Consider the following 27,736-nt stretch of genomic DNA (forward strand, 5'->3'; position numbering starts at 1 on the left):
CATACACATACACACTCACGAAATAAGTTCTTTTTAGGTTGCTTGTCAAAATAGTTTGGAGTCAGAAAATTCTTTCAAGTGTGCCCCCCCCCCCCCCACCTTCCATCCCGAAAAAGTTCCTTAATCTGCATATTGGTATTAATAATAAAATCTTCGGCACTAGCATGTCTTTTAATATGGGAAAGAGATCAAGAACTTTTCTTATGCTCAAATATTTTGCAACAACTGACCCTCCATGTGAATATAAGAATTTTTTTCCCTACACATGCTACAATGGTCTAAAAATAGATCGGGAAATTCCAAATTGAAACAAATAGTTTCGGAAAGCTATTTTATTTGCTCCTAACTTACACTCAGGTGAACATAAAATTAGTAATCGAATGTATGAAAGTGGTTGCCAGTGATGGGGAGGGCCAAAACAAAAACTGAAGTTCAAAATTGTCTTTTCGTTGTTGCCAATCAAAGGTTTTTAGCTGTCATTTTTCTCTGATAATGCCCCCCCCCTCCAAAACTTATCCTATAAAAGAGCTTGACATTATTTCTTTTTTGGGTATAGCTACTAAAGTACTTTTTACAAAAAAATCCCAATTTAAACTGCTACAGTATTATTTATTTAACCCTGCTCCTATCACTGCTTTTGGCTAATATTCCAGCAAATGTAAATAAGATGGCATGATACGTAATATTTAATCACTTATTCATACATGTATAATAAAACAATAATTGTTGTTTTTTTTTCAATCAATACGATGGTTTAGCCACCTTCCAAGTACAATATTCAACTTTATCTTTTTTCTCAAATATGGAGTCGGTGATAAACTATTAGAATTTTGACACAAGTTTGTCAGCTGTTGCAAATATTTGAGCATAAGAAAAATTCCTTAATCTCCGCTTCCTATCAGCTGACATACTAGAGTCTTGCCGACAAAGATCTAATAAATACAAACACTGAATATTCGAATACAGAAACTTTTCGAGGGGGGGGGGGGGTTCCACACAAACTAAAAAAAAGTTCTGACTCCAAAATATTTTTACAAGCAAAGAAATTAAACAATCAACCTAAAAAAAGCTGTTTCTTGTGTGTTCAATAGGATCTGGGTCGTGTTACTCAACACAGAAATATCGTAGAGTACGTAAAATATACGTAGATTCCGGACTTCAACCCTCCTTTTAGATCCGCACATGTATATACTAGTATCTTTCAATATGATATTTAATAAAAGTCAAAATTTGAAATTCATTTTGGCAGCTTTTGTTGAGGATCAGGCAGGCCATTTCAACTTATAATATTTGAATTTTTGTATGGATACAAGCAAACCAAGGGAAAATCAAATACATGTGTTTGTTATTTGTTATTTGTTAATGTATTTGGATGAGTATTACAAATATGTGTTGTACAAGATACAAGATATTTTATTTACCAATCAAGGGCCTCGAGGGGCATTTCAACATACATAAATGTACAATTTAAACATTCTTTTTTTTTAAATATAATTTTTTTAAACAGTTATATAAATGACCAAGTTACATAATAATATTGATAATATTGTTCTCAGTGTCAATGATCATACATAATACAAGTATCCAGAAGAATGTCAATGATCACAAAATAATATAAAAATGTGATGCTATACATGTATAAATTTAAATGGCTTAGCATGCATAAACAAGATGACAGAATCTATGTATTTATACATTGGTTCTTTTACCATTTTCAGAAATAAATTTTCCAAGAAAGCATAAAATTTCTTTATTATCATTATTCAGTATCCATATAAGTTTTTCAGCAGGTGTCAAAGAAGAGAAGTTTGGGTTGATTTTTGATATTGTTTCCATTAATTGCAACCTTTCATTGCTGTATTTTGGACAAATGAGCAAAAAATGTTGTTCATCTTCAACTTCCTGTATATTACATTGAGAACACTTCTTAGATTCAGGGGGAAGTCCTGCATATCTTCCCCTTTCAATATTTAATTGATGTGCAGAAATGCGAAGTTTAGTTATATTTTTCCTCTGATCATAGTTATTGACAATGTGGAGATAGCGTTCTCTTCCAAAATTGGTTCTGAAGATGGAATAAGTTCTTAGTTTACCATCATTTTGCTGTCTATTTTCTCTATACCATTGGTTTATAAAATATTATCTTATAATACATGATGACTTCTTTTTTAAATGAACAAGTACAATATTTTGGTAAGTCAATATTTTTGAAAGCAGTTAAATGACCCAAAATTGTCTCAATGGATGCAAACCATGATGGTTTATTTTCTAAAAAGAGGCTTTTTGAGACGGAGTATGCTTCTTTGAGTAGGACAAAAGATGGATGTAATGTTTCTAGTCGAAACCAGTAACTAAGCATAGCTTTGATAACTGAATGATACAAGGAAGAGTCATTGTTCATATACTACCAAACAGCAGTCATCTAAATGGAAACATTAAGATATGAATGCTCGATATTTCAATTTGAAAGTAACTTATTGTGTGTCCCATATCCGTTTTAGTGTTGGTGTGACCAACATCATTTCTGAAAACAAAATGATTTATACATTTTTCTTGGATAATTAAAGCATAATAAATTATTAAACAAATCTGAATTTTTTTTAAATATTAGTTCTAGTGTACACGCGGAAGAATAAAATGTTTAGTACATCTGGACATGCGAATAATAGGTCGAATTTTAAAAAAGTGTGGCCAACATCCCGGGTTTTTCTCACTTGTTTTCAAACTGTGTCGAAGTGTTTGGAGCAATAAGATTCTATCACAAACAAACGTACAATAAATATTGTAGTTGACGTTCTTTGGCATACTTTAGGCAGGATACTGATTTAATATCCATTCTTTATAAGTGCAAAAATATCAATTTCTTACATCGAAGCGGAACATTTGTCCTCCATTTTTGTGTGTCCTAATCCCGTACGATGACGTAGATTCCCCGCCGTGAGTATGACTTTCTGTAATTCTTGTGAGAAAAACTTTCATTGGATACCAAGTACTTTGACCCTTTGATATTGACCTTGGAGTTTGACCCACTTTTAAAAAGCAAACTTTGACCACCACTTTAAAGGGTTATATGAATTTAATCCTTGTGACAATACCTTTCTTTGGGTACCACCAAATGACTCTTTGCCCTTGGAGTTTGACCTACTTTTCAAAATCGGTAACCTTGGCCATAAATTTCGAAGGGTTACGGCAAGACTTTTCATTAAATACCAATTACCTTGACCTTCCAGATTTCTGTCTTATGATAAAACTTTAACCCTGGTCTACTTTCATATTTCACAATTGTTTTTCCAGTGAGAATACCCTACTTTGGAAACCAATATATTAAATTCGCATATAAGAAAAGTATAATCTCCGCAATGTTGCCATACGGGGGCATCAGTGTTTCACAAACGCATCTTGTAATAAACTATATCACCACAGAATGTTATTATAATCACAAACTCGAAATTATGACAAACAAAACAAGAGCTCTATGAGCCCCATCGTTTACCTTAGCACTGTGGTTATCAGGCGCGGATCCAGATGTTTTCCAATTTCCCGGGGAGGGGGGGGGGATTCCACCTAAGCCCTCCAAAGTCCAACCCGGAAATTTCTTAAAAAGCAAAAATGAAATATCCCGTAAACTCCTTTCCCACTGAATCGAATAAATGACTTTTCATACCAAACTCACTACAGCTCCATGTTTTCGAGGAGGGGTTTAGCGTTTTCCATGTTTTCTAGGGGGTCCAAGGTCACTTTCCAGGGGGAGTGGGGGTTCCGGACCCCATGGCTAGGAAAAAAAGCACAAATTAGTTCAACATATTTAGAAAATCTTTAATGTCACACAAGTTGTCAAAATAGTTCACAAAATATACCTGGATTTCTGATAACAGAACAAGCATCAGACCGATTACATCACGATGACTGAACAAAAGATGGAGGAGATCATGCAATCATGGATGCATGGACGTACAAAAGTGCAGACATAAACAGTAATCACATACTCATACGTGCCAAAATACAAAGGACTTATATTTCATACTTCAGATACCATTTTTTTATCCTGACGCAGGTTGGTTGTGGATTGATTGTATGTTGTTTAACGTCCCCCTCGAGAATTTTTCACTCATATGGAGACGCCACCACTTGCCCGTGGAGAGCTACAAATTTTGTCCCATGCTCGGCACTCAGGGCAAATGAGCAGTGAGGGATCTTTGTCGTGCCAGCACCTACTGTGACACGGGACCTCGGTTTAAACAGTCTCATCCGAAGGACCTGTCTCCACGTCCCACAGTAAGGATTGACTCCTTACTTCGCGACTATATCTAGCAAACGCTCTTACCACTACGCCACGCGGGCGACCAAGGACAGATGAGTAAGGACGGAGGAAGTTTGCAGCTAGTGAACAAACTAAATCAACCTGAGACAAAGATAGCCTTTAAGATGGAGTTGAAGAATAAATTCTCTGCATTTAGATCATGGATGATGGCAGGCGCGTAGCTAGGCGTACGTTTGTACGCACAAACGTCCATATCATTTTCCAAAAAAGGGAAAAAAGAAAGAACATGGAGAGAGAGAGAGAGAGAGAGAGAGAGAGAGAGAGAGAGAGAGAGAGAGAATATTGTAAAGCATACTCATCTTTTTTTTTGCAAAATATCAGTAAATGATTTTAAAAATATAAAAAGAAAACAATTTCGAATTAACGATAAAAAAAATACGTAGAAACAATTTTGAATTAATGATAAAAAATACTTATAAAGGAATCACTGTCTAGTTAGTATAGTATGCCAGGGCATCAACGATAGTGATTCCTTATATTTCCATTTCATTGTGAAATAAAATTGTAGATTAAGACTTTAAAAATGTAGACTAATCGATTTAAATCTTTTTTTACACGAGGACTCCCATGCCAATTTCAATAGTCCTCGCTCACTGACGTCAAACACAAAGACAGCCGCACGAGATTTACATGCATATTTGGCCTCCTTAGCGTCAGACACAGAGATAGACACGCACGAGATTTGTATGCATATTAGGCCTCCTTAGCTCCTGGCCCATCGACCTGCCTAATTTAAATTCTGGCAGAATTATCAAGAAATAAACTCCCCTAACTTTCAAAGAGTTATCACAGAGAAAAAAAAAATAGAAATGGTAATGTATGAAAATCAACAGAATCAGTTTTGGGGGAAAATACGATAGTATACACCGCACTGAAATCAAAAGATTTTCCTGGATTTTGGTTAGCTATCGGATATTCCTGATTTTTTTTAAGTGTAATTTCATTCTTAAAGAGTTTCTCTTTGTAGATTTCACACAATAAAACCCCAGTCGGATCCCTTAAAACAAACGACAATTTTATTTACTATAGTAATGCCAAGACTCTCAATTTCTATTACTGGAAATTAACTTCCAGCCGTAATGCTGAACTTCTGTAACGATATTTCCCCAAAATTTTAACCTAATATCAGATTCATGAGGGACTTCAAAATTCATAATTCAGCTTTTTATATGAATATCAAAAATCGAAAAATTGGTAAAATTCAGTTAAACCTTAAAAAAAATAACAAAAATAAGGTATGTTGACTTCCGTAACACTACCTTAAAACCAATAGTATATTTTACATGTTTTTATAATTGTTGCAAAAAGTTAAAGATACTAGATTTGGAATTATGAACATTTTTTGTTAAATGTATACCATGATGTACATAGGTAATGTGCAAGAAAAAGAGTTGAAGAGAAGTCCTCTCTTTGTTATTTTCAATCTTTAGAGGTGTATTTTTAAAATTAATGTAAGCCTGACTATCAGTCAATTACGTGGTCTGTCTACACCATTCAACCACTCTAACCAACTACCGTATGTTACCATACGTATTTTGTCGCGGTTCAAAAGTTTAAAATTGTTTTATTGGGTCGTCAAACAACGCTACTGGACATATTTTTTCTCAGTTTTGAGTGTTTGTCAGCATTTTGTACAAGGAAAGAACAGACCTCAAATGCGGCCTGCCTAACAAACTGAAAAGATGTAAGAAAAATGCTATCAGAAGGATGCACATCGAAATCGTCGAAAATTCACCAGCTTCCGCGGGCTTTGCCCCCTGGCCTCCACCTTGGCTTAGCCTTGGACCCATTGGGGTCCTTAAGAAGGCCCCAAACCCCTGCCTATTCAGGCGTCTACATCAAAAGTACCGTGGCTACGCCCCTGGATGGAAACAACATAGACAACACGTGGGGTAACATCATGGACTGTCTTTTGCTTCTGCAGCAAATGAGACACTGTAATATAGGAATGTGTGAAAGAGGAATGGCTAACATCTGAAACATTAATCCCTGTTGACAGGGATTACTGAAACATGGACTCTAATATCAGAGAGAAAGAAGATCAAATCACAGATCTTAGACTGCAAAGACAACTCGAAGCAGGAAACTCTATTATTCAAGTCCTACAAGGAAAAAGAAAAAGAAATCAAAAGGAGTGCGAGGCGAAACATGCAGAAGTGTATATAATACAATCTGAATAGGGCTGAGGATGCAGCAAGGACTGGAAATATTGAAGAACTCTATTAGAACACCAAACTGATGTCTGGCAATTTACCAACAATTATTCAAATGTTGTGAAAGACCAAGATGGCAACATCCTTTCGAAGGACAGTGACATCATGGTAAGATGGACAGAACATTTTAGTTCAGTTCTGAATAGAGGAAACCCAACTCATTCACAAGATATCGAAATCGATAACAACAACACAGCAGAACTTGACATCAGTGTGGAGGAAATACGTGTAGAGGAAGTACCGAAAGCCATCAGAAAGATGAAAGACAACAAAGCTGCAGGAGTAGATGTCATCCCAGCAGAATTACTAAAAGCAGACATTAAAACAACATTAAAAGTTACATATAAACATATTTTTCCAAGACATTTGGAGAGCCAACATAGTACCAACGAAGTGAAAAAATTGACTAATTATTAAACTACCAAAAAGGGGAGATAAATCAGAGTGCAAGAACTGGCGTGAAATCACACTTCTACTCACAATAAGTAAAGTGTTTACCAGAGTGCTTTTAGAGAGAGTGAGACGACAGATCAATGCACAACTGAGGAAGTAACAAGCAGGGGTTGGACAAGGAAGATCTTGTTCGATCAAATTTTTGTATTACGGAACACCATAGAGCAGTCAATAGAATGGCAGTCTTCTCTATACCTTAACGTTGTAAACTTTGAAAAGGTGCTTAATACAGTACAGGAAAGTCTATCAAAGCTTTTGATACTTTATGGCCTACAATCGAAGATGATTGACATCATCAGGGTACTGCACGAAGGATTCCAGTGTAGTGTAATGTTTGACAATGCTCGAACACTGTGGTTCCCAGTAACTTCGGGATTGAAACTAGGCTGTATGTTATCGCCTCTGCTCTTCTAGTGGCCATAGATTGTCTCATGGGGGAATCCAACAAAGATATGGATAACTGCGTCAGACGGAGAATGGAAAACAAACTGGATGATCTGTATTATGCCGACGAACTATGTCTCATCTCATCCACCTATCAGCAAATCTAGGAGAAAACATCCAAAGTCCATACAACATCTAGAAGTTTAGGCTTAAAGATCAACTTCAAGACAAAAATAATGAGAATCAATGCACGGAATAACAACCCCTTACATGTAAATGAAGAGCATTTGGAAGATCTAGGCACCTTCACATACAACATCAGAAGGTACTGACGAAGACATTACATCAAGAATCAACAAAGCCTGTCATGTGTTTGCAATCTTGAATCCAGTTTGGGCCTCCATATATGACCATTAGGACAAAGCTCAGGATTTTCAAAAGTTATTTTAAATCAGTACTTCTATATTGACAGAATGCTGGAAGCTCGGATCGAAAGACCTCGCAAGGAAACTGTGAATGTTTGTGAATCGATGCCTACGAACCATATTCAAGATCAGATGGAAAAAATTAGTCTCCAATAATGAGCTCGGAGAGATGTTAGAACAAGAAGACATTGAGGTGGAAATTGTACGAAGAAATTGGAGATGGGTTGGCCATGTGCCCAGAAAATATCAGCACAACATCACCAGAGAGGGCATATTTTGGACGGTTGATGGCAAGGGGAAGGAGCAGACCAAAAACAACATATCTAAAGAATATCAGAGAAAGAGATAGGGATGGCATGGGAGGGAATAAAAACAAAATCAAAAGATAGGACTGGGTGGAGGGACTGTTTGGCTGTTGGCTGCCTTATGTGCCACCTGGCATGAAGAGGGCTAAGTAAGTACGTAATCCAATATACTCCGGTAAAACTGATCGCCCGTTGTGGCCCTGTCTAACCGAAGCAGCCATGATTCGTATAAACTTGAATCTACACTACTAGAGGATGCTTGCATGTATATAAATATGACCAGTTCTTATTAAGGACCACAAACATGCTCTAAGGAATACTTGTTTAGTAGAACCTTTTGCATCTGGTTCGCCAAGGGAATGCTATATCACAACCAAAACACTTGCTTTACATTATGAAATTCACCTGCGTGGCGCGATGATAACATCTGCTAGATAGAGTCGTGGAGTAAGCCGTTGACCCTACCTCGCAGGTTAAAATTCCACTGAACGACGTGGAAGCTGGTCCTTCGAATCAGACCATATTAGCCGAGGTGTCGCAGTAGGTGTCGACACAGAAATGATCCCTCACTGCTCAATGGTCCTAACTGCCGAGTATAAGTCAAATTTTGCAGATCTCCACTTGCAAGTGGTGGCGTCCCCATATGCAGTGAAAAATTCTCGAGAGAAACGTTAATCGATATTCAAACAAAATCTAATGAAATAGTTCATGTCCGTTTCCTTAACTTTGGTGAGGAAGCCAACCATTTACCTAGTTACAGTAATTGGACAACTCAGTAAAGTTAGAGTGGTGGAGTCACAAGAAAAGTTCATGTACATGTATACATCAAGCAAATCGACGTAATAAAGACCTGATTCGGTGGCTATGCTGGAGAAAACTTTAGGCCACTTGACAGAAAAGCAGAAAAGGGAAGGTAATATTTTTTTAAATATACCAATCTATTCGCAAAGTCAGAAAAAGATTTAGGACATAGGGGTCTCGATTGTCAATCACAGGATTGAACTTGAGGGACATCATTCTATCGAAATACTCACATGAAAAGTTCCAGTTCATCTAAAGAGGAAATTACATATACTTATTTGTAAGAGGTGTGATTGAGCAATGGGCAGGTCATTGTCTGTACCTATTTTGTTAGTAAAAAAAAAGAAACGGACTGCTTCTGCATTGATTACAATAAATTAAATAGCTGTACAATAAAAGATGCAACACTCTCAACCAAATATAGGTGACTCACTGGATTAGTGCATGGAATGGTAGCTTGGGGTTCTTTAACCTAGACCTTTGCTCGGAATATTGGCAGAAAGAGATATATCCAGAAAACGAAAACAAGACAGCGTTTGCTACACATTGTGGACTCCCCTAATAAATTCAATACTATTCTGCTTATCCTGTGATATACTACATCATCTGAGCGCCTATTGGAAATTTTTTTGACAGCTTTCGGCTGAGATATCTATTTTGTCTACCTAGGTGACGTTTTTTTGGAAATGTAAGCAAACCTTAGAAAGGTATTTGACACGAGCGAGGAAGGTGTAGTAAACGACCAAGATTGATTGATTGTATGTTGTTTAACGTCCCTCTCGAGAAATTTTCACTAATATGGAGACGCCACCTCTTGCCGGTGGAGAGCTGCAAATTGAGTCCTATGCTTGGCACTCAGGGCCATTGAACAGAAAGGATCTTTTTCGTGCCAGCACCTACTGCGACACGGAAACTCGGTTTATGCGGTCTCATCCGAAGGACCGGTCCCCTCGTCCCACAGTGGATTTGAACCCACGACGTAAGTATTGACTCCTTACTTCGCGACTCTAGATAAGAAACAGTCAATTAATGGCCATTACCAACAAATGTCACTGAAGTACGCTCGTTTCTCTTTCTCTTCTCTTAGAATAATCAGCTTTAACCAGAGCTTTATTAAAGACTCTATAGCTCGACGAAGCCTCAAGTGAGGTTTTCTGATCGACATTTGTCCATTGCCTGTCGTTGTCGTTGTAAATTTTTCACAATTTTACATTCTTCTCCAGAAACCAGGCCAATACCAGCCAAACTTGGTACAAAGTATCTTTGGGTAAAGGTGATTAAAGTTTATTAAAAAGAAAGGCTACGACCTTTTCCAAGGGAAGATCATTACTATTATATGCGGAAGTATATGTCTACGTTACCTAGAAAAGGAAGGTGGTCAATGTACCATATTTCATTCATGATCATGTCCTCCAGGTAGTAGAAACAGCTAAATACCTGGGAATCCACCTTCATGAAGGCCTGAAGTGGGACCACTACAATGACACCATTGCAAAAAAGCTGCCTTTTTGGCGACGCATTTTACATCAGTGTCAATTGGATCAAGTGATTGATTGTATGTTGATTTACGTTCCATCTGAGATGTCCCCTTATACGGGTAAAGGGGCTTTAAATTTTGACCTTTACTCGACACTTACAGCCATTGATCATTAAGGAATCTTTCTTGTGCCAACGTCTACCGTGCCATAGGGCCTTGGTTTTTAAGGTCTCATTCACAGGACCCAAAACTTTCATTTAAAGGTGGCAGGTACATGGAGAGGGAACAGATGCTACCCATTTTTTATTGACTAAGGTCATTCGCGGCCGAGATTCGAACTTGAGACCTTTCGCACACGGAGCGACCGCTCTTTGAGCTACCGTGCCGGTAGTTACGTCCATTGGAAACAAAGGTCCTGTGCTATTAGAACTTAGTTATGCTCAACGTATAATACGGGAACATCATATGGGATCCCTACAACAGGGACATTGCTAGCAAACAGGAGATGGTTCAAAGACGAGCAGCCCGAATGGTCAAGTCTGATTAAAGGACAACTAGCAGCGTATCAGACATGCTTAGATGGACATCTCTTCAGGAGCAACGTGGTCGAGCAAAAGCTATTATGATGTACTGCATAGATACTAGCTTGTTGTCATTCCATCATTACTCCTGTTTCCAACCACTACAACCAAGAGAAACAGCATTATATTTCTGGTTCCTTACGTCAGAACCTAAGTATACCTGAAATCTTTCTTCCCTGATGGTATACGGACGTGGAATTCTCTACCAACATCCCTGGGAACAAGAACATTCCTAAACAACTTCAAATCTAAGTTACTTAGCCACACCATCCGTCCTTAAACCAACAGAATTATTCTAGATGCACTACATAATTTTTTATTTCACATTGTTTTCCGTGCACCACCATGCGCCAGTACGAACAGGTAACTGATCTGTACTTTATTTGAAGAGGAATTTCATCTGAGCAATTTTGTTAACATAATTTAGCATACAAATCACGTAACCTTCACAACCAACCAAGTCGCCCGCGTGGCGCAGTGGTTAGAGCGTCTGCTCTAGAGTTGCGGAGTAAGGAGTCAATCCTTACGTCGTGGGTTCGAATCCCACAGTGGGACGTGGAGACCGGTCCTTCGGTTGAGACCGTATAAACCGAGGTCCCGTGTCACAGAAGGTGCTGGCACGAAAAAGATCCCTCCCTGCTCAATGGCCCTGAGTGCCGAGTATAGGACAAAATTTGCAGCTCTCCACCGGCAAGTGTTGGCGTCTCCATATGAGTAAAAATTTCTCGAGAGGGACGTTAAACAATGCTGTATACAATCAATCGATCAATCCACAACCAACCTGCGTCAGGATAAAAAAAACTGGTATCTGAAGTATAAAATATAAGTCCTTTGAAACAATACAAATCAAGAGAAGAAGAAACCAGGACTTGTCATTAATTTTATTATAAATAAAGAGAATCTGAACATTATGATATTATCGTATTCATAGTACACTTAGTTTGCAACAGACACTGCTCATGGTGCTATTGCTGTTGTATTGGTTAATTCAGTTTATTACTCATATCTTAAACGTACGTTGTGGTCTTTTCTCTCTCCAATTCTTCATTTTCTTTACAGAATGGGAGTGAAGGGAGCAGGAATTCAGGTTGAACAACGCTTATATCTCCTTGTTCTTTACTCGTACTGAGTGTGTTGTGGATTTCATGGTTGAACAAAACATGTTTCTTACTCTTAATACATCTGCTTGCTATATTTTTAAGTAACGTCTTCATAATACTTTTCGATTCTTCTTCTTTCACGACTGGCAGTTCTGGTAAATGAAAGTATATGCTATCATTACAACTTTCACTTTGGCACGACATCCGTCTTCCATAAGTGTGAGACTGCCTTCGCCGTGAAAATGTGGTCTGTTGATCATGATGACGTATTATATCTGGCTCTTCGTGATTGGCTATATCTTGCACAATCATCCGGGTCTCTTTATCATAATGAACGCCACCTACTGCATGTTCTACAATATCAGAGCCTATTATTTCTTCTTCAAGTGTCACTCTGAGACCAACAGTAACTTGGATCAGCTTCAGAAATATGTAAGACATTATTATCGTCCAAGCACATATTGAAACTACAGCCACTGCTTGTATCCCGAGTTGATAAAACTGACCAGACTATAAGAAAATGCAGGAAATAAAACCTTTTTAACAAGTGATACTGAACAGAATCAATCAAATGAAGCTTTTTTCAAAGTTTCAAGTGACATCAGTTGGTATAGAAAACGTACATAAACTAGCCCTGTGCGTACTCGTTGTAGCTGTAAGGCATCAGCCAGTTCGTCTTTTTCGGTCAACAACCCAGATGCCAGAAGACTGAACATCCCACTCGCTGCATGTGTTCCAACACAACCTAAAATTGAAATATAACTTAGATTTGATATTTCTCACCTATTTGCGGCGATCTTCCATTAGTACTAAGTATGCAGGCATAGTGTGATGATTCATTTCGGTATTCAGGTGTATTATCGTTTTAAAATTTGCCTCTGTCACATACTTGTCGTAAATTCCTTTTGATGTTTTAGAGTGTTGGATGGAATTGTGATGTCACATATGCACATTGTAATACTTATAATAAAAGCTTCATCCACCATTATATTTCATAGACGGTACTTAAAGCAGTAATTCTGTCAATAACCATAAAAACCAGTGATTCATGTATTATGGAAAAATATAAAGTTAAAGAGGTAGAGACAAGAGTCTAAAAGATGCATCAAAGTTTCCTTTTGACAGTGTAAATGCTTTGATGCTAAAAAAAATACATATAATTGTTATGTTTGATTATACATTGCACATAAACATGGCTATTGAGTCGTACTCACCAACTGGGTCATCTATTTTTAGCTTATCTAGCAAAGCGCAGACTCCATTGGTGATCAGGCTTGCGCAAACTCCAATGACCATAGCTTCCCAAGGTTTAGCAAGGGCACAGCTTGCTGTGTTATAAATATGCAGTACTTTATACCAACTCAGAAACGTTTCACAGAAATATATTTGTATTCCTATCTTTAATCAGATTTACTTTTCCGATGGCACATTTTATCCTATAAAATTTTATTTTCATTTAATCGACTAAAACTCTAGATAAAAAACGTTCTTACCAGTAATTCCAACAAGTGAACCCAGAATGCCATTGATAGTATATACTACGTCAAATCTTCTGTTTTTGAAAATATAACTGAAAAAAAAAATATTGCATGTTCAGAACAGTAGGTAAAATAGAGTAACCTCAGCATAAACTTGTGATTTACATCTTTTAACCCCCTTTATTACGTGAGTCTTTTACGTTACAAGATCATTTAATTCTGCTCATACATACCAAATAAATATGGGGAAAAATAACAGTATGATATATGGTAGTGTAGAATTTTAATTACTTGGGTTGGGCCAAAATAAGTATGGAAAGGGGGAAATTTGTTGAAGAACAGCATGGCCATAGTTACTCAAAAGAGCGATGGGCCTCTTGTTTAAAGAAAAATAATCCTTATAATTTTTGTCACCTTGGCCGTTTCATGAAAAGGGGAACTAGAATGTTATAATAATACAAATCACAACAAAGATTGATTTTTAAATCGTTGACATTCATTTAAACAAATAATTACTGGAAGTTTTAAAAATTCATGCAGAAATCCTCAGAATACATGTATTTTCATTTATTCACAAGGGACCAAAATCAGAGAATAAATAGGGGCTGAGTTCTAACTCAAATACAGGTCTGTATCTTGGGATTTCATTTCATAAAGTACCGGGTATTAATTTTCCACATTGTAATTAAACAGTTTGCATGCACTTAGAGCTCTATTACGATTAAAAATAATTCTGAATGCCATAACTCTGGTTATGAATTTGTTTATCGATATTATTTGTTAGCATCTCATCAGTTTAGTGTGTATTATGTGAAACAGCGAGATTATTATTTGTAATTCCTTCCTTGTTCTCGTATTCAGTCCTTAAATGAAGAACTTCACACATACCTGGTATCTAATTTCTAAAAAAAAAATTGCACGAAAAATAAATGAATTTGTTTTAACTAAGATTCTCTTGTTGTTATTGTACGTTCTTCTTACTTCTATGGATCACAAATTTTTCGCGAAACCTTATTTACGCGAGGTAGACATTAACTCAATATAGCGAGACAAATTTTTCACGAATTGTGGTTACTGCTCTATATTATCTTACGGAACACTAATATATGCAAGACTGATATTTTCGCAAGTACCTTGTCTCGCGTGATTACGCGAAAATTAAATTCTCACGAATTAAAAGTGATTTACACAAATTGCATGGAATGGAATAAAAATTCTTAGAAAGGTATAAAGATATCTGTAATGCATGATCTAGAATTTCAGTTTCTTAGTAAATAAGGGAAAGTTGAAATCATGTTTGTCATACAATGCTACTACCTGGTCATAATCCCCACAATGCCACCAGCCACGGATGAAAGAGCAGTGGTCACAGCTGACCTGAAATAGAAATGTCGTCACAAACATTATACCAACACACTTCAATAATGTCAATTTTCGTTTTTTATTTAGATTTATCTTACCTTGCAGCAAGTTTCCATTTGAGACCAGATATGCCAAATGTGCTTCCACAGTTGAAGCCAAGCCAGCCCCACCTTTCAGTAAGAAAAATACTTACTGTAAACCAACTTTTATTCGCGTGCGAGAAATTTTCGCGACGTTCACGAGAGCCTCATCATCGCGAATATTTCTCGCCGCGAACACGTCTTTAAAGTCTCTTTTTCTACTAAAACAGTTCCAAAAAGGCTTGATCGCGAAAATAAATCGTCGCGAACTAGTTTACTCTCGGTAAAGCGTGAAATAAAGTCGTCGCGCATAAAAGTTGGTTTACAGTATTTTATTTCATACCGGTATATACATGTACATGTATACCATAATTAATTAAACTCTTAGTATCGATTTTTGTAACGTATAGTTTTGACCATTTCTTGAATGATTGAAATATTTTGACTATTTCTAAAATTCACAAATACGAATATTGGTACATCTTTATATGTCAAATAAAATATCCACAAGACATGTGACATTTGAAAAACACAATGCTAAATGCCTTCGTAATTAGTCTTCCAATCTTAATGACAAAATGATCCAATGATCCAAGAGTGAAAAGTAAATAAAACTAACCAAAGCATGAACATTCCTAGAATAGCATTCGTTGGAGATCCCATGGGAGGCCGTTTGCTCTTATCTGAGGAGAATCGGCCGTGCCTCGGTTTCAGCATCAGAGTTGCCACCAGACCGGTCAACCCGCCCACGAGATGTACCGGTCCCGCGCCTGCGATGTCAATCACCCCTAACTCGTACAGCCACCCCCCGGGCGCCCAGGTCCAGTGGGCAGGGATACAGAAAATGAAAGTGTTCAGCATGGAGAACACGATGTAGGCGTCCAGACGAGTCCTCTCCGCCATTGATCCTATGAAGTACAATGGTAGTCATTTTTGTGCATGGGCTTTCTGGACGTACTTGTGACTTTTATTTTCATGTTCCACCTATCAGTCTGTCTGTTTGTTGGTCCGCAGTCCATCTTTTTTTAAAGACACTGATTTTTTTCTTTGTGCTAACCCATACTGTAATTTATATTGGTGTATGTAATAAAAAAGTAATTGTTTTTACAAGTTAGCTTAGACACTTATTGAATCTCTGCGATGTTTTTTCTTCCAAGGTCGTAAGATGTTTTGTGAAAGTCTTCAGATGTCTGTGATGGCATGCACAACTAAGTCTTTTAAAGCTTCATGGTTATATGGGAACTGGACCAGGCACTTGTTGCGTTTTAATTAAGAGTTTATTTCAGTCTTTTAATTCTTAAATGCTCATCACCTTATTCTTTGTGGAGTCTGATGAACACGCAATGTCATTAAAGGTCTTGGAATAGTGTCTTTGATATAATTAAGTAAAAACGTGTATAGTGATGGATTAGCAAGGGTAATCATTCCGTCGTTTTAATGGAAGGAAAACCCAATTTTCTGTAATTAACTATACATGCTTTATAATAACCTGATACAGAATACGTTGTCCCTGACTAGAATTATGAATCTAAGCCAATACAGAAGAAATTGTCAGAATTAGACGGAATATTGTGAGGAAAGTAAGAAAATAGTCAAACAAATCCCAAGAAGAAAAGTGTCATAGTTTTGGAAATATTATACACTAGGTATATAAATGTTCCTCACCAGATACAATAGTTGTTGCTGTTGTTGCAAACGATGACTGGAAAAAGAATTTGGAGTAAATCCATCCCAATTCAGAGGAATTAGCGTGAACGAAGAAGTCACCCCATCCACAGAAAGGGTTAGAGCCAGGCTCGTCCCCGAATCCTAGACCGTAACCGAACATCCAGAATGTTAGTCCACCAAACATAACGTCTACAGAATTCTTCATCATAATATTAACCTCATTTTTAACCGTTACAGATCCGCTCTCTAGCAGTCCGAAGCCTGGAAATACATGTACATGTATATGTCAATTAAATTATGTGCATGTGGCATAATTTTTATGCCCCCGTAAACGAAGTTCCGGGGGTATTTAGTTTTTGTCGTGTCCGTCCTTCTCTCTGTCTGTCTCTCTGTTTGTCCACAAAAACTTTAACCTTGCCCACAACTTTTGATTTAGTAGAGGTGTGACTTTCATATTCCACATGTGTATTTCTTGAGATAAGACCTTTCTTTGGGTACTACCAAATTTGACCTTTTGACCTTGAGCTTGGAGTTTGACCCACTTTTAAATGAAAATTTTAAACTTTTACTTTGGCCATATCTTTTGAACAGTAGACACCAGGACAGTTATATTTCATATATGTACTTTTTGTTGAAAGACCTTTTATTGGATACCAACAACCTTGACCCTGTGTCCTTGACATTGTAAATTTCCGTACTTGAGAAAAAAATTTATCCTTGACCATAAATTTTGAACGGTAAGGGATAGGGCTTTCATACTTCATATATGTAATCCTTGTTAGAAGTCCGTTTATTGAATACCAAGAACTTTGACCCCTTGACCTTAGAGTTGACCTACTTTAAAAAAGCAAACCTTGACCATAACTTTTAAAGAGTTAGGGCTATTGCTTTCATATTTTACATATTCAATCATTGTGACTAAGACCTTTCATTTGATAACAAGAACTTTGACCCTTTGACCTTGGAGTTTGACCTACTTTAAAAAAAATAACCTTGGCCATAACTTCTGAACGGTTAGGGCTAGGGCTTCCATACTCTACATAAGTATTCTATATGGCATGACTTTTCATTGGATACCAATTACCTTGGCTTTTGACCTTGACCTTGGAGATTTTTGTACTTATTGAAAAAACTTAAACGTTGGCCTACTTTCAAATACCTTAATTGTTTTCCAGTGAGAATACCCAACTTTTGGTACCAATTATTTAAATTTGCATTAAAGAAAAGTTTAATCTTTGCTATGTTGCCATACGGGGTCATCAGTGTTTCACAAACACATCTTGTTAGTTTTTGGTTTTGTCGGAGTATATACTGGCAAAAAGCGATATCACCTATTTGAATAGGTGATATCACCTATTCATTTTCAATAGGTGATATCACCTATTCTAAAAGGTGATACCACTGGAACCAAGAAAATTCGGACTACCCAATTTTTATGCGTTTTGCAATTTTTTTTTCAAAGTTTACATGATAGAAAAGTGCAATAGATTAATTTGTGGGCAAAACAAACTACAATTGCTATTGGGGTTGATTAAAATTAAATGCAAAACTGTAATCTAATTTGTCTCCTCGAATGATTAGTTATAAAACGAAAGTGAAAGTAAATAAGATTTGACCTTTAGTCTTGGGAGCTGTTGTTATTTCATAAATAATTTGAATAGGTGATATCACCTATTCGAATAAGTGATATCACCTATTCAATTTTCGAATAAGTGATATCACGTATTCAAATTGAAAAGGTGATATCACCTATTCTAAAAGGTGATATCACCTATTCAATTTGAATAGGATATATTCTTGACTGTAGTTAATGCAGAATGAAGATGTTGCTTGATAAATTGTAGACTATAGTTAGTGCAGACTTAAGATGTTGCTGGAAGCTCTAGACTATAGGACATAGACAAGATGTTGCTTGATATAATCTAGAACTTTAGAAAAGTAGATTACTGATGTTGCTGAGTATAATGTAGACTTAAAATGATCGCTGAGTAAAAACTAGACTAAAATTGTTCGGATGTAATCAAGATTTAAGATGATCTTTTGGATATAATCAAGACTTACATTGATCGTTGGATTTAATTTACCCTCGAGATGCTTGCTGGAATTCACCTACACTTCAGACGTGGATATAATCGAGACAAAAGATACGATCTTCACTTATTTTTTTTTTTTTTTACATGTACGATTTATAAAATTCAGATTCGTTTTATGCCCCTGTATTCGAAGATTCGGGGTTGTATAGATTTTACCCTGTTCGTCCGTCTGTCTGTCTAGCTATCTGTTCCCTAGCAAAACTTTAATATTGTCCTTAACTTTTAAGTGAGTCAGGTAAGGACTTAATATTTCACAAGTATATTCCTTCTGAGAAGACCTTTCCTTTGGTAACACCAAAAATTTGACCTCTTAACCCTGACCTTGGATTTTGGCCCACTTTTACAAAAAATTATCAAACTTTATCCTTTGTCATAATTTTTGAACAGTTGGTGCTACTAGTAGAACTTTTATTCGTTGAGACAAGACCTTTCAATGTGTGTAAATATTTTTGACCCTCGAGTTTGACCAACTTTTTAAAAACTTTAACCATGGCCATAATTTCTGAACAGTGTAGGACTAGGACTTTTACATTTCACAGGTTTATTCCATGTGACAAATCCTTTCTTTGGATACCAACAATATTGACTTTTAACGTTGGAACTTTTTTAAAATACTTCTATTCAAAATTTGACAACTAAAGGATTTTGTCAATATCCTTGAAATATTCAAAATTTATTTTAAATCATTTTGTTGATTTACAAATTTTCCCTCAAAAACGTACTAATATGCAAATATTTTTAGCATCTGACGTTACTGCGTAGATTATCGACATGTAGATTTTTACTCTAAAATAGTCTGACATACGTTGGTAGATAAGAGAAATGCCGCAATTTTCTTTTCATCTAATATGCTCTTAGAGTACAATCAACAATAAAGAACGATTTTATTTAACAAATGAGACAATAAAAAACAGAACGATATCGAATTGCTTTTTTAATTTTTTGGCATACATAAATTAAAATTGAACAGGGGTTTAATTATTAAAATGACGATTTGTATGAATACTGTAGAAGTACATTTTTCCGTGTGGTATTAATTTACGCTATGTATGCGGTCACAAATTTTCCGCGGAAATTTGTCCAAGCATACTAAAAATGAATGTAAGGCATATAGTGACAGTTTTTAAAGAAATCCACATAATTTTCTACCCGCGGATTAAACAGAAATTGTGATTCCGCGGAATTATGACCCCGTGGAAAAAAGTATGTCTACAGAAAATAAAATACAGAAATTGTTCACAATCACCACTCTGCCTTAGGAATCACATAAGCAGGGGTTATAAATATTAATTAGGTCAGATTTGATTTTAACGTCCATTTTTTTCTTCGGTCTAAGATAATTATAGTTTATTTGTCAATTACAGTGCATTACTTTATCTGAAAACATCGGTTTGGCTCATTAAGGGAAAAACCTATTTTTTGTTTCAGTTGAATCTAATGGAATCCATCTAATTCCGAGAAATGACAATTTACACAAATTGATCATAAACGAGAACTGGAATTGGAGATCAAAACTGAATACTCTACACTGATGTAATATGATTTTTTTTCTGGGATAGCTAAGAAATTGAATTCACTGGATATGGCGAATAACCAAAGAGATTACACTGGGGTTTAAAAGAAATTTAAAAACAAACTCGTTGAGGATGTCACCAACGTAGTTATAGTTCGGTAAACGGCAACAACTCAAAAGTCTTCAAATATAACAACCACAGGCACCTGTTTCGGTAATAAATCTTAACCCACAGTAAAGTAAGTATACTATGGGTTAAAAAGCATTTATTACCGAAATAAGTGTCTGTGGTAACAACCCGGTAGTGCTCGAGCGTGAAACACAATATACGTATCGTAAATCCAGCACAATCTCTACTTTCATCTATTATATACAGTTTTAACAATGAAAATGTCATTTTCACTTTTTTTTTCTCTTGAGCTGTTCAAAATTTGTAATAATCTTTAATATAGCCTTTAATATTTGTCTATATATATAGATACTTTTTGCAATTCTATTAAAACCCACAACTATGCCACCACATCTATGCTTCTTCGTCTAGTTATTTTTTCTGTACATACATGTACGTTGTTCTATGGGCTAAGCTCATACACAACCAGTTACACAATTTATACTGCAACTCTGTCATTAGTGGTCAACTGTTGTCTTTTCATATTTTCCAAAATATTTCTTGTATTACCAGTCTGGTTCTAGTGATTAAACGCAATAATTTTTTGCGTTTAATCGCAATATTTTTTTGCGTTTAATTGCAATAATTATTTGCATTTAAACGCAATAATTATTTGCATTTATATGCAATATTCTTTGCATTTTATCTCAATAATCCTTCCTTTTCAGGATTTATTTTGAATTTAAACACAATGATTCAGTGCTGTAGTTTGAAAGCAAACATCGGGTTATACGTTTCCGTACATCGGCTAGCCAAAAATTATTATGAATACTAGGGTCTGATTCTTTAAAGAAGAACCGTTTGGTTCTATGTCTTGTTGCAAAATGCTGCAGTTTGTGAGATTTTAAGTTTAACAATGGCATCCTAAGTAAACAACCAGAGTTTCTTAAACCTATTAGAATCCAACACTTTTAATGCATTTTAATGCATTCCGTAGGTATCACAGCAAATTAAGAACGTTTCAGTGGTATTAATAGTCATATCAATTTGGTAGTACACATCGATCAATCTGTTTTCATTTGATTTATTTTTAATTTCATATGATTCCATCTCCTAAATTCTCGTGTTCTCGTGTTTACTGTATGTGATCAAAGGAAAGGTTGTGAATATACATGTACATGATATGTACATGTACATATACATAAGTCTAAACATTTCATCAGTCGTTTCCTTAAGCCCTTTATAAAGGTACATGGTGTAAACTTTGTGACCGCAACATGGAGTGACAGTTTTTTTTCATCATTATTTGATTTATTTCTTCTCTAGTCTTTTATTTCGAAATTCCTTTTTAAAATTGTTTGCATAGTTTTGCACTAAAGCTTTGTTTCTTTCAAAGGTTGTCTTTGGTTTTACAAGCCGACACTTCTTTCTCCTCTTTAAATCCATACCATGAGAAAATGCTTGTTCAGAAGAATCTGATTCTATAAAGCTTAACAATACACAATTCTCCTCATAGATTAATGTACAAAAGAAAAAAAGAAACAAATATATCAGCATTGATCCATTGCACTCTTCAAAGATCAATAGAAATGCTTGCTTTTTAATTCAAAGATTATTGCGTTTAAATGCCAAAATATTATTGCGTTTAATTGCAATATTATTGCGATTAAACGCAAAAATATTATTGCGTTTAAAAGCAATCTTTTGCGATTAAACGCCAAGTGTTTTGCGTTTAAACGGAATGATTATTGATATTTCTTTCCCTGGACTGGCCTCAACAGGCTTCCGTATAAATGTATAATCTTAAAAATTTGTTAATTTAGTGAAAATATTTTAAAACCTATAGACATTACTTTTTTGTATGAATGAGTGACTCAAAAGAGTATTCGAGATATACGTGTCCCTAGACCAACAACACCATGTTTTCTGCCACTATAAAGAAGCAACAGTGTTCTCAGATTGTGAAAACCCTCTGAAAACTTGAACATTAATATTTGTACAAAATTAACAATATAAAAAATATGAAAGCTTCTTTTATAGTAGACACACTTGTTTTCTGTTTACTGTATTAACTAGATAGTATATCTGAGTATCTTAATAAACCTTTTTTTTTTTGTTCTCTCGGTTACGATTACAAATTCCAAGTTGTCTAATGGAATTTAATAGTTATTTAAAAACTATTCAGAAAAGAATATTTCATTAATATCCATGGTACCGTATCCATGGTAAGTAAAAAACTTTATTTAATTGTGTTTGTTTGTATTATATTATTATCATTAAATACGCAGAAACACCACAAAACATTCAAAATCAATGAGAAGTGTACCTAATTGTAAGATGTATAGCCGTTAGTTGCTGGGTTATCTGTTGAATACCATTATTGTTCTTTCATCTATATTGTATGAGTTAGCTGGTTCCGCTCGTTATGTCTGTCTGTTATCCTCCTTTTAAATGAATCTATTGCTTTGTTTAATGATGAATCTAGTTTAATGTCACCTTTGATTATCCCTGACTTAGACAAAACGCTGGTAGTATTTAATGTACAAAGTCGGCCAGAAACAGTGGCGTAGCATCGTTTTTGAAAGTGGGGGGGCCAGGCAGAGAAAAAATTTTTTTTACTTACCTGAAAAAGTTGACAAGCTAAAAAAAAAAAAAAAAAAAAAAAAAAGGGAAAAGTTGCCCAAAGTCGGAAATCCTATTTCGTGTGTGTGTGTGTGTGTGTGTGTGTGTGTGTGTGTGGGGGGGGGGGGGGGTGCAGGTAAAATTTTTCTCAGTGTCAACTACTTTTAGTACCAATTCTTATACTACATTTTCGGTACATTTCTAACAGTGGGGGGCCAACCAGGCTTTCAATTCACATTTCTTATAGTGTAAGTTAGGTTGGGAAAAAAAGTGGGGGGGGGGGGGCCAGGCCCCCCCTGGCCCCCCCGGATACTACGCCCCTGAGAAATAACTTTGAGATACGTTGTCACTGTTGAAAAAATTATATAACATTATCCAATAGTTAAACAGAATTATAGGAAATGAAAAATTTGCAGGTCTTGTTTTTTTTCTGATTTGATTTGCCACTTCGAGCAATGTATTGTGACTTTTACTTCCAACTATTTGCGATTTGTTTCAACTTAGCTTTATTAATGGCAGACAGGGGGCATCGATGTTTCCCTACGAAGTATATGATTTTGTTTGATATAAATTATAATGTCTAAAATAAGTACATGAAAATTAATACCGATTGTGAAAAGTATCCTTCTTTTCCATCATTTTTCTGTATTATGAATGTATACATTCTTTAGAACAATAAATGTCAAATAAAATGTGAAGAGCACATGAAATATAGAAATACATGTAAGTATATTCATTATGCACTTAGTATTACACATAACCGTACTCAATATCAGTAAAATAAATTTAAAATTAGATTTACGAATTCACAATGTACTCACCGGACTGCATGGTAAAAATTATAAAAGTACTGGATAAAATCCAAATAGAGTCATTTTGAGGATCTTCAAATTTTTCCTGAGTGCCATTTTGAGCCATTTTTGAGCTCGGAACTCATTGAGAAGTCAGTGGATGCACGGATGTCGGTTTATAATTACTTAAAAATTACAGTGAAGTCGAGATCGATTTTTGATCTACCCCAAAGTTTTCTTGTAACCAGGAATGCTGATCACAAAGTATCTTGTGTAAGAACGACGGCGCTTTATAGGATGAATTTGGATAATAATTAATAAATTAAAATCATAATCAGCAAAACCTGTTTAAATAATTCTTTTTGTTATCTTAAAAATCATTATTTCCTTTAAACCTGTATTGTTTCCATAGTCTTCACAGAGAAGTCAACTATTGACAAATCCTAGTAACCATGTAAATTACGATAATAACCTTTTAAACCATATTTCCTGGACTTGCAATTACAATGTTTCTCATTTTGGGATTAATGCTAGCAAAAAACATACTTTGGTCTTGGCTTAACGTTAAGTCCATTTGAGGAAAAAACAAGATATGTTTTGAAAGCATTGTTACCCCTGTAAGACAACCTTTAGCGAAGACTGGTTTCCTAAATTCAAGTTAAACTTTAAGGTCAAGGGATGAAAATGTTGTTACCCGAAGGAAGAATGAACGTCAAAGATCTGACCAATAAAAAGTTACGGCAAAGGTCAAAGTTTTATAAATGTGTCAAACTCAATATGTTTATATCCATGGAAAGGACTCACATAGTCTCACAATGAATAAACATATGAAGTATGAAAACCCCAACACCAACTGTTTAAAAAGTTGTCCAAGGTTAAAGTTGAGTATAATTCTTGCAAAACCGGGTCAAACTCCAAGGTAATGGTTAACAGGATGTCAAATATGTTCATACCCAAAGGTCTTGTCATAAGGAATACTTTTGTGAAATATGAGATCCACAGTTTTAAACAATTAAAAGTTATGGGCAATAAAGTTTTTGCGTAGAAACAGTTAGACAGACAGACGGACATACAGGGCAAAACGCTGATGCCATGCTATCAATATCCCACGATTCCCGTAAGTGTGAAAAAAAAAACACTATCCAAGACCAGTTTGGTTAACTGGATTTACAGTTACTTGGAAATGGAACCACTCCACAATTTTTAATCTGTTTACTAATCAAGAAAATGGTCCCAATCTCTGAAGCAAGTCTGGAAATGTCCATTCCTACATACATCATTTACAATAAACCACATAACTACAAATATAGAGCTACTACAAAACATTCCACTCATCTGGAAAATGTAGGTCTAATGCACTATCTAAAGCTGGTCAGGAAGTGTCCATCCCTAGACAGTAGACACATAATAAGTCAGATACAGCATCAGAAGCAGGTTGAGAAGTGTGCATTCCTATAGATGCGACATCCATGAAAGTTTGGTCCAAGTAGGGCAGTTAGTTACTTGGAAATGGACTTGTTCCAAAACTTTTTAAACTTATCACTCAGCTGGAAAATGGAAGCAAGATCCAGCATTCTGGTAGTGTTCATCCCTAGATCATCATCCCTAGGAATGGACCCTGTTCTATAAACTTTAACCTGGCCAATCATCTGGAAAATGTAAGCCAGATTCAGCTTTCCAAGCAAATCTGGTAGTGTCCATGATACTTGCAAGTTAGGTCAAAGTTTTGGCTCCTAGTTCCTTTTGGAATGGACCTGCTCTACTAACTCATCTGGAAAACAGTGGCAAGATCCAGTACCCGAAGCAATTCTGATAGTGTTCATCCCAAAATGCATGATCCTAGCAAGTTTGGTTAAGGTATGACTCCATGTTCCTTTAGGATGGACCTGCTCTAAAAATTAACGTGTACACTCATCTTAAAAATGTAGCTCAGGTCCAGCATCCAAAGCAAGTTTGGTAGTGTCCATCCCTAGATGCTTTAACCATTTAAGTCTGGTCCATGTAGATCTTTTAGTTGTTTTGGAATGGACTTGCTCCCAAGACTTTAACGTGGTCACTCATATTGAAAATAGGTCAAATCCAGTAATTAAAGTCTGGTAGGGTTCATCCCTAGATACACAGATGCAACACTAATGCATTCAAGATTGGTCAAGGTAGGGTCACGGGTACTTGTGGACAGGACCCCTCCCCTTCCCCGATATTCAACCCCGGGGATTGTTGGACATTTTTTTCACAAATTATACTTCTTACACTTATTTATCATGTGTAACATAAGAAAAATCGTGAAAACCCCAAAATATTCGTTCCACAAAAAATATACCCCACCATACATTCAAAGGGAGAAAGCTCTCTTATAATGTGTAGTGAGGTATTTTTTATAAGCATTTTGAATATTTTCTCTCTTTTTCTTAAAATTAATTAATAAAGCATGCATTTTTGCCAAAACGACTCCATGCATAATATGGCTAGACGTTTACAATGTCAAAAGACAAAACAGAAGTTATAAACCCTTTATGCCAGTGCATGTAATCTGCTTTCCAGGTAAATCAACTTCGTATATGAAATCGAAATAGATTAATAAAATCTTCTATAAAATCGAAGTGGATTACTAAAATCTTCAGTAAGAATTATCATTGTTCTATCAGCTGAACGCACATTGTACATCAGAATAATATTTTCTTCAATTCAAACAGAAATCTGTCCGTCCGGATTTAAGCATTTTCGAACTTCGTTTCATTTTGGCTCTGTACAACGAGACCATGCAATTAGTAATTCTTTATACAATACAGTGTACATGGAGTCATAAGCTCAAATTAGGATATAACACTGTTATCCATTTAAATTGTTCTTTTTGTGAGTTCAAACTTTATGTTGAAAACTTCAAGGTACAATGAAGCGCATTGAAGTGGTAAAATTTTCCATTTGGATGAAACGTTCTGAGTCATGTTTTGAACGTCAATTATAACGTAACGACACGCCCATTTCTTTAGAAACGAGAAAGAATTATTCGTCGTAATGTTTTAAGTCACCCCACTTTCCGCGACAAGCAACATGAGTTACACTAAAATGAAGATTTTTAAATACTAGTAAGAGAAAACTATATACAGAGTCCCCACTTTTGTGAAAGACGCATTGCAACGAATTTGTACATAATTATGATTTTATCATGTTTATTGGAGTTAGCATAACACATGTATCAGTCGAACACGTGCTTACTCGCTGTTTATGTAGACCGTCAATTTGATTGGCTATTATATTTATGGAATACCTGTTCTGCAGGTATTTGATTGAATCATTTGACCGATTTTTCCTTTCTAAAGAAATGGGCGTGTCTTAAGATGGCTCAAAACGTTCCATCCAAACGGAAAATTTTACCACTTCAATGCGCTTTATTGTATTTTTTGAAAATATCGTTACATTAGATATATAAACCGTAACTAATTTTAAAGAGGGTGTTGCAGAAACTTGCGATTATTCCCTATATATCGAGAGGGACATTTAAATACCCACGTTATGTCTAAATATAGATAGAGCTACGTAGAGGACTATGTTTACGGTGGGTATTTCCTGCTTGATACATAAAAAAATTCGTCATTTTGCACAAAAGAGGTTGGAACAACAAAAAGCACAATGGCTAAAGCAGCATTTTGAAAGATATACTGTAGGCATCGTGCGAAAATATTTTTCATGAAATAAAACTGCGTCCCATAATCACACTGTTGGTGCTACATCCAAGACATTTTATTTGTTTCAAATCAAATCTTGGCTACTAACTAAGAGACCAAAATTGCAATAACTACAGAGTGTAAAAAAAATACATTATTTAATAAACAATACAGTAACTGTATATTCCAAGAAAAAATAAATAAAGAATAGTTTTAAGTCAAAGCATATCAAGGAAAACAATTTAATCCTGCAGTTCTAATATATATAGATTTGTTAGTACTCAATTAACTTCTT

The 27,736-nt window shown here is 35.6% G+C and overlaps 1 protein-coding gene across 1 annotated transcript; it reads right to left on the minus strand.

The window, feature by feature from the left end:
- Positions 1-11,829: 11,829 nt before the first annotated feature.
- Positions 11,830-16,892, minus strand: LOC134242071 (putative ammonium transporter 3). Its single transcript, XM_062724092.1, has 8 exons — positions 16,646-16,892; positions 15,600-15,888; positions 14,999-15,070; positions 14,856-14,915; positions 13,554-13,630; positions 13,275-13,388; positions 12,684-12,805; positions 11,830-12,570 (listed from the first exon to the last, which is right to left on the minus strand). The coding sequence occupies exons 1-8, from the start codon at positions 16,854-16,856 to the stop codon at positions 11,968-11,970; spliced, it is 1,548 nt and encodes a 515-aa protein (XP_062580076.1). The 5' UTR covers positions 16,857-16,892; the 3' UTR covers positions 11,830-11,967.
- Between the last annotated feature and the right edge of the window lie 10,844 nt (positions 16,893-27,736).

The sequence above is a fragment of the Saccostrea cucullata genome, unplaced genomic scaffold (genome assembly GCF_032062105.1).
Source record: "Saccostrea cucullata isolate Sc308-1 unplaced genomic scaffold, CSIRO_AGI_Scuc_v1 ctg93, whole genome shotgun sequence".
In the NCBI taxonomy this organism is placed as follows: Eukaryota; Metazoa; Mollusca; class Bivalvia; order Ostreida; family Ostreidae; genus Saccostrea; species Saccostrea cuccullata.